Raw genomic sequence first — 16097 nt, 5'->3', positions numbered from 1 at the left:
ATTCACAATTTTTTTTAATTACTGGAAAAAAGTTTCTCATTGTTCATTAACCGGGAAGATGTTGTGCTAATTTATGCCACATGCAATGTCTGTAGGGTGACCAAGGATCTAAGTCTACATAATTTCACCCAAGGATATTAACTTCCCCACTGTGCCCAATTAAATTCATCCCCATGCTAATCTGAGAACAAACAGGATAAAATACAAATTTGTTTCTGGAAAACTGTCTAAAGCAAAAAGGAACTAGATATCTCTTGATTCTTTGGAGGGCATTTACAACTTTTGTAATTAGTGATTAGAGCCAAGAAACAAATGTTGAGATGAATTTCCTTACTCGTGCCAGGATTTATTTTACGTAACCTCAACCATTTAGGATTGTTCCTCAGTGGAAAGGAGAGGAGCCACTTCCAGGGCCCCCTGGGTTGGTCCACCTGTGCAGGTGTGGCTCTCTGTAATTGTAGGAGCTTAAATGAGTAGCTTATAGAAATCTCACTTCCTAATACGATTCAGAACATAGCAACTAATAGGTTTAGCGGGAGTTTTTAGGGTCTTTGCCTCTACTTTTCTGACTTGGGAAGTGACGATTGTTACTTTGCTGGTCCCTGGCCCCATATCTGGAGCTTTTCTGCTCTTCTTAGCTATAATCATTTCACTAAGGTGTGATCTCTTTATTTTTTTGTCCTTTGCTTTTATTGTATTTATTTTTGTTTGTTTCTCAAGCTAAGTAAATCCTTGTTTCTGTAGTTACAGTCTGATGTAAGGTAAAATCTCTTCTCCATTGATAAACAGAAGAATTGTCGCATTCTCTGGGTTTAAGACTTTGGCATACTTATATACAATGCCTAATCTGATTTTGACTTTCTAAAAATAGATCTCTCAAGCTCCAGGGAAGAAAGCTGCAGTGTTGCCTTAAGAAATCAAAGGAGGCCAGACAAGAATTTAGTCATAAATCCTTGTACCTGTGGTATTCAGATGAAGGACCAATAATTTAGTCTAAAATCCTGAGCCGAATGCAGCAAAGCACAAGGCCCCAGATGTCACAAAATGTTGCTATCAATTCATTGATCTTTGTGAATCTCTGCTGAAAGATTAGTGTTCATAAATCATTGCCTAGAGAGCTATCTCAAAGTCTCCTTATTTAAGCTTTTACGTTCACTTCTCATGTTTCTGGTTGCTGATTAAAAATTAACCCTTTCATATCATTCAGTGTGCTTAGCCTGATTACTCTGTAGAAGGGAGCCCAGGAATTTTAATGACATTTGAAATGAGTTAGACTTCTTTTGCTGAGTTTCCTGTTTTGCCTGTGGTTTAAACTTGGCTGAAGTCTTGCAGAGCAAACTGTTGTAAATCATTATGCAAGACTCGTTTTCCTGCAGCAGTACAAGCTGTTTACTAATCACAAGCTTGTTCAGCATGATTTTAGCTAACTGTCAAAAAGGTATGTTCCAAGACAAGATATTCCAAATTGAACAATAAAAAAGCAAAATCAGTCCCAAACCTCTGAGGAACTCTGGGAAAGGGCTACTTCTTTGGGTCACTTACTTCAACTCTGCGCTGTTATCATGCTTCAAGAACATTGGATGTGCAAAATGTTGTTGGATTGAACCTTGCTTGATTTGTATTCAGATATGACCAGCTTGCCTTGAGTGTAATTCTTGCCAGTACAGACAGAGCATTGTTTCATAATACCATTTACAGAAGAATGTTTACAATTGGGCTGTGGATGTCTCACTGTGGTTAAGGTGTTTGGTGTAGTATTGAGATAGGTATTCCAATGCTTCATCCTATATACCAAGTAGAAGTACTTTTCTGTGCTGCTTTGGGATTGTAGCAGAAATCTATGCAAGAAAAACCATGTCCAGGTCTTTAGCTGAAGAGAATCTCTCTCAACTTTCAGTACGGGCATAATTATATATTTTTGCTTTGACTTAAAAATTCAGGAAGTTTAAAGGTGGTAGCTGGTGTAAACATGGGTAGAGATGGCAAAGGTGTAAGTAACCATTTTGGTGCTGCTATCTTGCTATGACCAAGTGGCACTGATTCTTTGTCTAGGTTGGGTAAGGAATGTTTAGGTGAATGTTTGGCCCTAACCCAGTGGGTCAAGCAAAATCTACTATGCTCTTTGCTGTCAAGAAGATGCTCCATGGAAAGCATTTACTTTGGCCTGAAATTAGGGGTGGTTGGGCAGGAGGAGAGCAGTGGATTAGCTGGAGAGCAGTGTATTTCAGCCAAAAGAAGCAACCATTTTCAGCCTCTCATGCAGAAATCAGACCAAAAATGAAGATCAATCAGACCAAAAAGAGGAATATATTGAATTTGTTTCTTTTAAAAAAGAACAGGATCTGATCCTCAACTGGAGTCTCACCATGCTGCTGCCAGTGCATACTGTTTCTCCTCCGTATCAGTTACAAGAGAAAACTTGTATCCCAATAGGAGGAATGAATTATGTAGGTCAGCTTTAAGCAATGCTGTATTAGGGAATTTTGTTCTTTGTGCTTTAGACCAGTGTAATGAAAAGTTAAATATTGATATGTCCTCAGAACTTTTCTCAAATATTGGTAATATGAGACTTAAATTAAGAGGCAGTGAACAGAGGTAAAATTTTTACATTTGGCTTTTGTTATCATGCCAGTAATTAGAGTAGTCAGAGCAATGTAAATTAAATGTTGCAAAGCAGGGCAGCAGTTGCTAGAAAGCAGCCCGGTACCTTTTAATATACAGAAGTCTTGGGAACTGGAGCTTCAGACATCTATGAGATAGTAGATTGGTAGTGAAAGAGATGGCTGCTGAATGCAGACACCCATCCTTGAAGAGATGACTTGTTTGTCTCTCTCAGTGCTGAAGAAGTGGCAGTTATTTTGTGTGTCTCTTCCAGCAAAGTCTCCTCTGGGACTTAATCCCACACAGACTTGGGAGAAATGTTTGATTTGCCCTTCTGACACTTTGTGAGAAGGTGACCTTTTATGGCTTTCAGTCTTCAAAAATCTTGAATCTCATGATTTCTGCCTGACCCCCTTTCACTTTGTCTAGGTAATCGCAGTGTTCACATTCATTTTAGGCCAGTAATCTCCCAATAGAAGTGCTACCATGTCCTCTTGTCTCAAGTTTTTGTAGCTCCTGATAGGGAGAGGCAGAAATTATGTTTATGCAGCTTCTTACATTCAGTATTTTCTCCAGAGGTCGCCAATTCTAGGATAGGGTCTTTGAAGGGTTACCAAGTGCATTAGTAATGCCTTCTTGCCAAGGAAAGGTAACAGATTAAGCATGGCTCACATGTTTCCATATGAATGATCTTCAGTGTTCTTGTCCTAAGTGCACTGTAACTCACTGGTCAAATTCCTGCTGTTGGTATTGGTGGATCTAAATGGAGTTTTCTGGAAGCTGGAGCTGTGCGCAGATGCTCCTGTTCTGAGATGATTTAAGGCCTACACACTCCCCTGTATGTATACAGAGCATACACAGCTGATTGTTGTGTTGATTATGCAGGGCTGTTTATCTTCCTCTTTTGAGAAATTGAAATTTGGTGTCTAGATAGCATGCTCTACAAACTTCCTTATTAGATTCATAACTAGTGGTTCCACACATATTTTAGCAAAATGGGCCAAGGCTGCATTTTTGACAAATCATTCCTGGAGATGGAACAAAGGTCTTGTTTTTAAAGCTCTTGTATTTAAGTAACAAACTCACGATACATCCAGTTGTTCACACTCCTGGCTAAATTCAGAGGATTCATGTTCTTGCTGCCCTTGCAGTGTTAGCACTACTCTTGAATCATTAAAGGCGCGGAATGCTATTGATCTTATAGGTCTTTTACAACCTAGACAATTCTAAAATCCTTTGTCAGCTGCTTCACATTGTTGGTGTGTCTGAATGTGATCTTTTGAACGATTCTTGGAGCCATGCATGTGCAGTACTTATCATTAGATTATAATTAACCATAATTATGTATGGAGATCAGCCCAAGCCATAAAATGTAGATTGTTATATTTACTATGCTAATAAGATTTGGTGAGGATAAAGGGCTTGATTTTTTAATTTTCACTTCCACAATGGTGTAATGGATCCTTAGCTAAAGTGTTGTTAAAATTAGTAGAGCTCCATACTACAGCTCTTCTTACTGCAGATTGCTATAGGTGAGGTTCAGGCCCAATAGGTTTTGTCATTGGCATAATGAAGCACTGCCTCAGAGAAGCTGAGACAGTAGAAAACATGTTGTAGGAGCCCTGAGAGGTAAATGTGCCCACAGACATGTTAGAAAGTGTTTTGGACTATATAAAAACATTCCTGATAGTTATTCACTTGAAGACAGTTGTACAAACAGTGCAGGTGGGATTTCTGCTGAGCAAAGGGGAGTATTTGCCTTTATCTTGATGCTGCAGTAAAATTCCAGGCACAAGTACTTTCCAGGTGTGCACAGATGTGCTGTGTACAGTTGTATCAGGGAGTGCTGTTCCTGGAATCAATAAATAGGAAACCAAGTGCAGTGTTGCTATGCTAACCCCACAGTCTGATTCTAAAAGCTTTATTGAAAAAACAAAACAAGTAATACTGGAAATGATAAAATAAGGTTGAATCACCTCTATGATTAAGGCTCTACGTTAGCATTTAGCTTTTGCTGGGGCGATAGCTTTTTCTACTGTCTATTTACATCTGGAAACAAATCTTTCATGTTGCGTAAATAATTTAATCTTTATTACCGTTACTGCTGCAAATAACGTGTTGATGCCTGCTGGCTAAGTGAAGCAGGAAGCGATAGATACACTTATGCATTGTACTATTTACTGTATTTAATGGAAATTAAAAGTGAAATAACAAGTTAAGGAACACCACACTAGAATTCTTGTTATTCTTCATTTTAGAACATCAGTGTTGCAGGACCTTATCACAGTCTAATGAGCTGTATACACTAAACTGTTCCCCTCTCCCTTTCCCCCTGCTGTGGTGTTTTAATGTGCTTTGCCTTGGAGTAGAAGGCTTCATTTTGGAAAGGTTTCTTTATTGAGGAAGGGGCTACAAAATGATTTTGAAAGCTTCTCTGGACACAGTTCTGGTACAAGAGCATGGAGGGGGCATAAGGTGGACAGGAGCTCTGTAGTTAGAATGGCTGTTGGATATCTCACATTCTCATTTCAAAATTTTCTTCCTAAAACCACTTCCAGGCTTTGGAAGCTGACTGTTACTGTAAAACATTTCTTAAGTTTTAATTTTCTAAAACACATTGTAAGTTATCTTTTAAAAAGACACATTAGCACAACAATGGAGGAATTGCAGTACTTGTCTGCATCACTAAAAATGCTCAGAATTTAATCTGGTGTTTAAATGTGTAAAATAAAATTATTGCCTCTACTAACATTACTGTCCTAATTGTGAAGAAAACTGAAGCCAGTTTGTTTACTGAATATGTCTGCCTCCTGCCACAAGACTTGTGGAATCTGTTTGCTTAGGAAAAAAGCAACCCAGAATGTTATTAGATAATTACCTCCTATTGAAAATAGATATTGAGTGAGTGAAGGAATCAATTATGTTTCCAGATTGGACCGTATACAGTTTTCTGTGGTTTATATTACTTGATGTATCAGTTATGATATTAGGTCTCAGTATTAAAACATTACTGGGCTGTATTCTCTGACTTGGCTTGAAGCCCATGATAGCATGTCTGCAAGTGGTGCAGCTCATTGTTCTAGAACGCTTCAATAGTTTCTGGTTACAAAATGTGGTGAGATGATAAAAGCATGCCTGACTTGGCTTAACATGATGCTCCCAGCAGGAGCATCTCTTTTCCCCTTTTTTTTTTGGTTAGGTCTTAATCAAATGTTGATGAGACAAAATGCTGCAATGCTGGATGTGGGTGTCTGACAGCCTGATGCTCCTTCTATATTTCCCAGGGCAACCTGGGGGCAGAAGAGTGGGCCATGTGAGATAAGAAGCACAGCAAGCTCTTGTTTTCCTCCTGAGTATAGACGGTGGAGCTGAATGTCTTCTTACAGAGTTTTATGGCCACAGAGGTCTAACTTGAAGCTGATGGTTTGCATCCCTGCTGGGGCTCAGGCCAACAGCTCTCCTGAAAAATTTGTCATCCAAAATGCTCCATGATCAGACCTTTGACAAAGCCTTTGGTTTGAAAGCCAGCACGCCTTTAATGGTATAACAGAGTGCATGTTGTTCTGTGGATCAGTCAAAATTTCCAGTTGTAATATGTAAAGCAAAATTGTGGCAAGAAGGGCAGCAGTGTTTGATTGTATGTGTGTTACGTACTGATTAGTATCTGTTCTAGGAGAAACAGAAGAACTAGGCCAAAAGCTTTAAAATCATACAATTTAATATGAGGTTCCTGTATACATCTGTGTTTAGGCAGAGAAAGGCTCAGATATTGCCTCTCAGAGGTGCTGGTTATAGGAATCCATCTGACTCCTTCCTGATGATCAGACAAGCAGGTGTCTGGCACTGCTGAAAATTGTGTTGCATTGGTCCCAATGCTTGAATTTTTGTGCACCCAAACTGAGAGTTGTTGCATAACAATTTTTATAAGAGAGTTTTTATTTTCAGTAACTTCCACAATAGATAAGGGATTTAGCTCTTAGACAATTTCTAGGGAAAGGAAAATCAGGAGTTAAGTGACAACACTGTCTAGAATCCTATGATCTATGATCAAAAAATCTTTTCTTACTCTAAGTATTGCAATTGCTTTCTGCTAGCCAGTGTTGCTAACCTGTACTATTTTCAATTTCCCCTTGCAGTAATGCGTAGAAATCCATTTGGGATGGACATTTGCTGTCGGAAGGGATCCAGGAGCCCACTCCAGGAACTGTATAATCCCACCCAGGTGAGTGTCTTGTGGCTATAATTAAGCTTCCCAATGCAGCATACAAATGCAGTCTCATTTGATGATATTTTGTTGTTTTCTTATTTGCATGTAACAGCTGCCTTCATTTGAGAGAACTGATCCTGGATAATGCAGGGTTTACTATAACATTCTACAGTTTAAGTTAAAGCCTGATTTTTAAAGGCTTTTAGTTTAATGATGCAGACTCCTCCAAAATGTTTTCTTAGGTACCCAAAAGCCTTAAAAAGATACTTAGATAGAAGCTGAGGCAATGTGTTGACATGGACTGGCAGGGTGGCGTGAGAGAATGTGACATGATCTACGTGAGACAAGGAGTGCAGTAAGACTGTGAATTGCCATAATATTACATTAATATAATTTATATTACTTTCAGATAGCTAGCTGCCTTTCTTGTCCTGGTCTGTGGCTTGTATGGAGTCTAGACAAACACTGTAGCTCATGTATGCTATTCAATACCTGATTGTCCTGATGAGGGCTAGGACCTCAGTTATTGCTCTTCTTTTGACAAGTAGCATAAGAAAACTACCTGAAATTCATACTCCTGTTTGCTCCTCTAGATCAATGTATTCCCTACATATGGGCTGAATTGGCACATTCAGGAGAAGCATTTCCTGTTGGCAACTGAGAGGAAGTGCTGCCATTGAGAGAAAATGCCAGCTGACTATTAAACATATTTATTAAAGTTTAACAACCGCCTATTATATATTTACCCATGAATGAATAGATTGAGTTTTATTAAATTAGCTATTAGGGAAAGTGACTATCCCAGTAAATCTAACTTGTTATATTTAACAAGGCAATAAATGTTTTAAATACTATTTGATTATGAAGACACTCACTGTATCATGTGCAAAACAAAGTCTGAGGGATTTAAAGTATTTACATAAAGAATTGACAGCAATGCAAAGATATGTGATATCGGTTATAAAGCACAGTAAAGCTCCATTTGCTTGTTAATGTTGTTTTTATGAACACAGGCTGACTTTCTAATTCAATTCGAATTCTGGGCATGGCTGGGAACATAAGTTTGTCATACTCTTATACTGCCCTTTATTGACCATTATGGGAGTCAGCATTGCATAAATGGGAAGCGCATGCAGAAACCCTGAAGAGGAACAAACCAGTGCTGCAAAGGAAAACTATTAGTATTTGCAGGTCAAATTTAAAGACTCTTTGCAGATGTTTAAGAGGAGCAGGTAAGGGAGAAGAGACGGGCTGAGTAATTGGTCTCTCTGGGGTCTGCTGTGTGTCAGTCAAGACCTTTTGCCCTTTAACATTATTAAAGGCCAAGCTGTAGGAAAGAAACATCCCCATCCAGTGAAGGGCCATAATCCCAGAGCCCTTGCAAACCTGGACAACTGAAAAGATTTCCTGAGCTTCCTGAAGCAGGGGGACATAACTGGCAGCTCCTTCCTTTCTGTGTACCCTGACCAAGTGAGCTGTTAGCATCCCTTTCTGGGCTCACCTGTGAGCCAGCCAATGTCAATGTTTGAGGGAGTGCAGTAGCTCTGGCGGCTGATGTTAAACTAAAGATATTTATTGTTATTGATGTTATTGAAATTTTTTTATGCAGAAGTGTTTCTATCAGCTTGCTGATACCCATTTTATGAAGCTTTTAATTTTTGTTTCTTTCTTTGTTTTTAGTTGGTGCATGATTTTTTTGGAAGGGGCTTTGCATGCTGCCCTCAGTACCAGAGGGACAGACAAATGAGCATATGCAATCTGGGAAAAGAGTAACAAGAAAAGGCAGTGAGCAGAGGCTGCCAGAGGAAACAACAGGTTGGAGATGACACCTAGAATGCTTCATCAGATATACAGTTCATCTTTTTTTTTCCATTGGTGCCCAAAGAGACTTCTGTCTCACCTTTCTTAAGGCGGCAGATTAGAGACTGTTGTATATTTTGGCAGGAGGGTGCTTGTTCCTCAAGGGTTCAGCTGTACTTGCAAGGATGGGGGGAGATGGAGGGCAGATCTCTCATGTTTGTTTCCTTGCTGAAGCAGTTGCAATCAGTCTTTTGTAGTCAGCTCAGAAGTCAAATATATAATAAATATGCAAGAAGACAAGGCCAGGCTGGATGGAAGCTGTAGTGGAAGGTGTCCCTGCTCATGGTAGTTGGAACAAGATGATCGTTGAGGTTCCTTCCAGCCCGAACCAATCTTTGATTCTATGAAGACATTTTTGGCCAAAATCTCTCTTACTAATCTAAGTGATGAAAACAGTTAGATCTTTAACCTCTGACTCCCAGAACCTTTTGGACTCCTGATGTTGTGAATCCATGTTTCTGTCCTAGGTGCCAGTGGCTGTGTGTGCCATCACAGAAACTCTCTGGCACTCAGCTTAGCTGCCTCAGAGCAGCAGCAGAGTTGATTGAGCAGATATTCGTAGTTCAAAATAATATGTGTAATTTAAACACCAAACTTAGGCCACTGAAAGATGCCTTGAAGCTGTGGTTTTGGATTACTACAAGCTAGGTGTAGCTGTGATTTTTTTAAAGGGTAGGAAACTTTAAATTTGAGAAGTATTAAGGGCCCATTCTGCCTTGCGTTCTGTGTGCTCCTGCCTGTTCCCTGCCTGGGACATGAGAGTTTGGTCATTGATTGAAATAGGTGTCAGATAGGGTCAATACTCACTGGGATTTCAGTTGCTGTAGTTTACCGAGTGAGTTTTTTCTACTCATGTTTGATATCAAGTTGCACTGCCCTCATGAAACCAGATGGAGACAGGTTGATTTCCACCAGCTGAGAGTTTGACTGTGGTTATTTAATGTGTTGACATATAACAGCCTCTCTGATCCTGGCCTGGTTTTTCCTTCTATAGGGTTACTTGAGTTGTTTGCAGATGCCATAATTTGTCTCTTAAATATTTTTTTGGCCTTGTGAATGATTGTGAAAAGGAAAGAGAAAGGAAAGGGAAAAAGAAGAGAAGGGAAAAAAAATAATAACAGTAAAAAAAAAGGCAGAAATAAAGATTGGTCTTCAGGAAATTCAAATGTAGCAATGATCTGAAGGTGACTGAATGGGTCATTGGGTGGTTTGTAGGAGCTGAAGGTTAGGATTGTAGTAAGATTTTCAGAGGGTTAATCTTAATTGTTGCTATGTTCAGTGGAGAAAGAGAGGACAAGTGGGTGGAGATAGCACTTGAATTAGGACTTGAGAAAGTGTCCATTACAAAGCCCATGTGGGATCTATGCCTTAGCTGGGTGTCTGGCCTTGTGATTATTGTAAAAGTATAGCACATTTGCTCTTTTGCTTGTGGTAATAAAGCAGAAAATGGGAAGTGCATTTGTCTGTGGACAAAAGGTTTCTTCTCTAGGGCTTTCACTGCAAGATTTTTCATGAGCACTAATATACCATGAGGGAAAGAAAAGTCAATATAACCAAACTGGATTTACACTGACTAAGTGGATTTCCAGGCTGTGGTCTGCTCATACACAGCAGGCGATGTGCAGCATGTCTCAGACCTTACTATCTGTTGTTTTGCCTTTCCTTTTTAGGTGGAGGTTTAGTACTAAGCTGCAGAAATACCAGTGGCAAATTTTGAGGGCTGAAATGGATTGTTTATTTAATGAGTTTATTAAAAAGCCACATCATTATAAATGGAAAGAGAAACAGGATTCAATCACACAACAAATGGCAAAGGAGAGAATCTAGATGTAACTGAACACAGATGAAGGGCCCTGCAGGAATGTTACACAAGCTCGCATTTTATCTTGGGTAGATTTTGTGGGGTTTTCATTGCATATGAAACCCCGAGAATTTAAGAATGTGGGGAAACAAATACATGCAAGACATATTCTTAGAAAACAACATATACAACTGTGTCTTGTAATTTACATAGCTTTGTACAGCCCCACTGCTCCAAGAAAAACAGATAAGTGTGGGTCAGCCCATGAGCTGGAGTCACCAGAAGTTCAGAACTGGGTAACACTGCTCACACTTTCATGGTTAACATTGATCTGTTTGGTACAGAGGGTGTGCTACTTAATTACAAGAAGTTTCAAACCAAAACAGAAATGTTGGAGGAATGGGAAATAATTGCATATTTAAGGTTAGATTTTTGTCTTCTAGTTGTCAAGATTACCATTTAATTTTCATTAAATGCAAATAGCACCATTGCTTAGTCTAAGTGTCTAGGCTTCTGAGAGGAACATAGAAGAGGTAAAGTTCTGTATCCATCAGGATCCAAATCCAAGGATAAGTTTGTTTCACTTTCTAGTTTGACATTGACATTGCCTAACTTTAATTCATGAATCAACCTGACTGTTTTGCTGAAGGTCACACTGCTTGCCAATTTCTTTTTGTTGAGGAGAGGTATTTCTAGGTGTCTGCTTTTGGTGTAGCCGGAGCCAGGTCTAGTAATTTGCTAAAACTCGTGAGTCAGAACTGTAGACCAACTGTTTGTTGCCTTTGCATTATGAAATTGTATGAACTGGTCATTCCAAAATGACCCATTTTTTATTCTATTTTTTCCCCCTTGTCTCCTTCCCACCAGGAGAAGGGAAGTAAGTGAACTGTTGCCTTGCAGACAGTGTTTATACATCCTCAGTCTCTTCAGGCCACAAATGCTGCATTTTGGGAGCTGCCCTGTGATTATCTGTGGCTTAGACTGCCTGGGTAGCATCAGCAAATCCTAGCCTAGTTCAGCCCACATCACCCACCGCGGTTGTAGTTTGCTATCTTCAATTGATTTCCACTCCCTAGGATGACTCTGGGGGCTGTACCCATTCCTGGACAGAGATTTGTGGTGAGCTTTGTGGTCTGAGCTCTGTGTGCACATCATCCACAGCACTTTGTATCAGAGGTTCCAGTGCTAAGGACCTGTTATTTCTGTCCTTGGTGTGTCTGAGGCTGTGAGCACTGTGCAGTTTGTTTCAGTGTGCTCTGGATCCTCATTCTCAGGAACAGAGCAGACAAAGACCAGGTCATTGAATAGGATGAGAGGTCCAGTTCACCTAGTGGTTTCTTTTCAGCAGCAAGTGACCAGACTACAAGAAAGATAAAAAACTCATGATACTCTTCCAGAGCACAACCTGTGGATCATGAGCATCCTGAGCCGGACTTGCTTTTTTGTCAGCTATATCATGCAAGAAAAGCCTGAGATGACTGACAATTACTATATCAGTCTATCAGTCAGAAAGGGGTGAAAAAAAGTAGATCTCTAGAGTTACTTGACAATTCCAGTAAGACAAGAAAATTACACCAGCACTGTGCACCAGTGCTATCCATTATTTTTTCTCCAGTTTTTGTGTAGATATGTTCTGGGTTTCAGATTTCTTCCTTGAGACAGCCATATAGTTGTCCTGGGAAGTGAATTTTTGAATATGAGAAATAGTGCAGTTTATCTAAAGAACAGTATGTTAGAAGTTATTGATGCTTTGCAACTGAGTAATAAATATGTATGTAATAAATATGTATGCCCTCCTTATCGAGGGCAAGTAGTGTCCCAAAAGTTATACCAGTACTGAGAACATATGTTGTTTGGTTGATGCTGATCTTTGTAGGCAAATCTGTGCAGATGATAACAGGATGGTAAGTATGGCTCATAATCACAGTATTTGATTCATCATAAATTAAAAACTCCTTAATGGGAAAAGTACAGCATGGAGACATAAGGAAGAACAGTTGATGTGCAATGTCAGACTTTAGGTACCTACTCCTGTTGGTAAACAACAACTTCATATGTAATTAGCCTCATTTGCTACAGCAAAATGACTGCTGATGAAAGAGGAGATAATTGATTTATTCCATAGATGACTTCTTATGGAGAGACATTACTTACTGTCGTGCTTGGAAGTCATAAAACAGCAGCTGGCCTGGAATGAAATATTACATTAACCTTAGTAGAAAAATTGCGCTTGTGAGAATGCTTTGTTGTTAATTACTGATTACAAATGATAAGAGCTGGTTTTAGATGCTGAGGAGATGACTTGGACAGGGGAGCGTTTCAGGTATGGTGTGCTTCATAGATCATTCACTGTGACATGATGGATACCTTTGTAAGTCAAGAGGAATTAATCAGAAAAGTATGTACAGTAACTACCAGCCCTCAAGGCTAGAATTATCCACAGGACATACTCATTCAAGTTCCTGCAGTGCATTGGGATGAATTTTTGGGCACCGGTGTTTAATAAAAGACTCATTACCTGCATGAAATGAAAGAAAATACTGTTACTCAAAGTAGCTCAGATTTCCCAGATAGAAAAAAAAATTAATTTCTCCAGTCCTTGATTTGTATTTCATTCTTTTGAGAGCATGTGAGTTTTACTATAAAAGATTTCTGGAAGCATAAAAGTATGAGAGGAAAGATTTAATAATGCAAGAGACGTGGCCAAAACCAAAAGGATTTTTTGTGGTGGAGGTGAAAGAGCATAGTGCAGATTTTCAAAATTATCTGTATGCAATATGTGGGCTCTCTGTTAGACAAAAACTTGGACAGATGGGTAGAGAGAACACCTGGACTCAGCACTCCAACCTGGTGCCATTCAGTGGCTTTTTGTGTTTAATTGTCTCCAAATCGACCTCTGAAGATCTGAACCATGTTGGTTCAGTCAAATGCTTGCTCTGAACTCAGTAATATTCTGATGGGACACCTTGCCTGCCTCTTTCTCTGCACAAAATTCCTCATTTTTCCTCCCCAGTTTTAAGTTTTGGACCTGAAAAACTGGGTAATCATACTTCAGAATGCAGGGGGATATGGCAGTTTGGAGGAAGCAAAGGGCAATGGGAGGATGTCTGTAATGATCACAGATTTCTGCTCCTGGTCCCTGCAGAGCAGTGTCTCCTTTCTGTCTGTGCTCCAAGCATCTGAAACCATCAAGTGCTCCAGTATCAGTGGTTAAGTTGCTGTATCCCAGTGTTTACAGACTAGTCCTTGTAAACTGTAGCCTCTCTTGCTTGTTTCTGGTGCTAGTAGTTTTGGGGCAGCTTTCTCAGTTGCGTGAAGGAAGGCAGCTGTGTTTGGTTAAACATCTGCCTTCTTTTCCCTGCGTTGGGTATTTTTATTCTTTTAGTAGAAGAGGTTTCTTAACTGCAGCAGAGTTGTTGCCCACTTGTGACAGGGCAAGATGATCTCTTTAAATCCTGAGAGCCCAGCTGTAACCTCTCTCTCCTCTGGGGGATTGTAATGTATCCCAATAGATGTAACTATGAAAATCAGAGAATATAGACATACAATCTGTCTACAGGTACTTGTAATTCTTATTTACTTTAATTTTAAGGTGGGACAGAAGAAGTTGGTAAATTTGCAATTAGTTTCAAGAGATTAGATTCCACAAGTTCCATTTTTGCAGACTTTACTGTATCTGATGCAGAACCTCAAGTTGTACAAAATGGTCTATAATATCCATTGATATTGTATGTAATGTCAAGATGTATTATTCATTCACTTTTTCACTTTGTACAATATTAATTAACCTCAACAATGTAATGAGCTGCACCTTAACAAAGCTTTCTTCAGTAAAAGTACAATAATCTTCTTGACTGTTTATGCAGAGAAATTTGGGAATGTTTCTCTGTGAATGCCACAGACATAGCAAGATTAACATAACATACTGCCTTTTGAAAGATGTGGCTGCAGGAGCCAGTGTGCCTTTTGGGATTCCTACACTAAGGAAATTCATGGTACTGTGGGGAGACAGGCTGTAGAGTTTTTGTACAAGTGTGTAAATCATCAAATCAAGCACAAATTATTTAAGGGCACTTTCTAAGGAAGTTTTTGTTTAGTTGAAGTTTGTGGGGAAGTCTAAGGTGGGTCAAGCCAGATGCTGCAGTCCAATCCACACTTAGTGCACTACAAGAAGTGGCTTCCCCTGGAGTGAGTCTGCTCTCCATGGTGTTATGGACAGGGCTGAGCAGAGAGGTCAGCTGAAAAATACAGAGTTTGTGGATGGCTGAAATCAGTTGTGAGTTTGGGCTGCATTCTTCCAGTTGTGGTAGGTGGTGAACACTTGGGTTGGCTTGGAGTTAATCTCACAGGGGTTGTGTGCATGTGGGCAATGATAGATTTGAGATGATGCAGTTGTGCATCCCAGACTGGGCAGGTCATGTATCCAGATGACACAGTGCAGAGAGTGTCTTCAGTCTCTCCTGTTCATGCTGTCATGCGTTCTGAAACTAAACAGAAGAAATGAGGAGGATTTCAGGCTGGTAGGCTCTACATTAAGCCTCTGTCAGGATGATCTGAGGATATAATAGAATAACAACCATGGCTGATTTAAGACCTTGTATGCTCGTCTGTTGATCTAGTAAAACAAGGAGGAAATTCTGCCTTGCCCTGACAGTCTTGTTTGGTGACATCAAACCCTTGTGACAGCAGTAATTAACAATTCCCTGAATCCAGAGCACGAACTGAAGGGTCCTGGGCTATTCCTGCCAGTGATCAGGGTGCTCTCACAGAACTGGGGTCTGAATCCTTGCAAACAGAGGACATGTGCCCCATGCGTGGGAAACACCCAGCTGCTGGTTGTTGTCCTTACATTGGTTTGTTTAATTATTAGACTGAGAGATTGGTTGTTTCAGTAATCATCATCTGGGCAGCCACACTTAAACTGCTTTTATTCACTAGTTTTCAGACCTTGCTTCTTACTCACATGGAGCAGGTATGGAAAGAAAAGTAAGAAAAAAGTATTTTTACAAGGCAATACTTATACAGCATTTGAACAAAAAAAGTGTTTGTATTGTGTATGTCTCCTTTTCCTCTATAAATAACGTAGTATCTATCATACTGAGGCCACTCAAGGAGGTCATTCTTGGTTTATTTACCTGTTGCAGTTGTATATTCTAGTGTGGATGGGATCTTGTATTTGAACCATCCCTATGTTCATGAGGCAATGGCAAAATGCAGGGGGCAGAATGAAAGCAAAATTTTATTTCCTTCACAGTGATTCTTTTGTGCAGTTGCTTTGGAAGGAGGAATAGATTTTTATTCCAGGTTTTCCAGCATGCTATCGGTGTAGATGTTTCTATCATTTTATTACCTTGGGATAAAAGTGATACTCAATCTATTGAAAATTGATAGCAAAACTCCTAAGGTCTAAAGAGGCCAAAATTCGAGTTAAAAGGTCTCATCCAGGGGTTCAGAAAGGAGCTATAGTTGTGAGCAATTTTTTACCTGTCTTTTCATCATTCCACACATTCTATTGCACTATAAAATACTGAAGGTCTTATGCCAAAAAGATTTCCCTTTTTTTTTCCGCCCTGGTAGTGGTATAATAAATACATCCAAACCAAAGAGAGTTGGAAAATTTACAGTGCA

General features: G+C 39.6%; 1 protein-coding gene across 1 annotated transcript in view; it reads left to right on the top strand.

Moving 5' to 3' along the window:
• CHST11 (carbohydrate sulfotransferase 11) overlaps nucleotides 1-16097 on the top strand; it is a 158262-nt gene that overhangs the window by 57191 nt on the left and 84974 nt on the right. The window contains exon 2 of the mRNA XM_054277484.1: nucleotides 6738-6823. Within this exon, the coding sequence (XP_054133459.1) occupies nucleotides 6738-6823 (86 nt within the window). The remainder of the gene's footprint in view (nucleotides 1-6737; nucleotides 6824-16097) is intronic.

Source organism: Melozone crissalis, unplaced genomic scaffold, assembly GCF_028551555.1.
Source record: "Melozone crissalis strain CALT ecotype California unplaced genomic scaffold, PUWL_Pcris_2 ptg000004l_1, whole genome shotgun sequence".
Taxonomy (NCBI): Eukaryota; Metazoa; Chordata; class Aves; order Passeriformes; family Passerellidae; genus Melozone; species Melozone crissalis.
The sequence above is the reverse complement of the archived record's forward strand: the minus strand, read 5'-3'. Positions and strand labels throughout refer to the sequence as shown.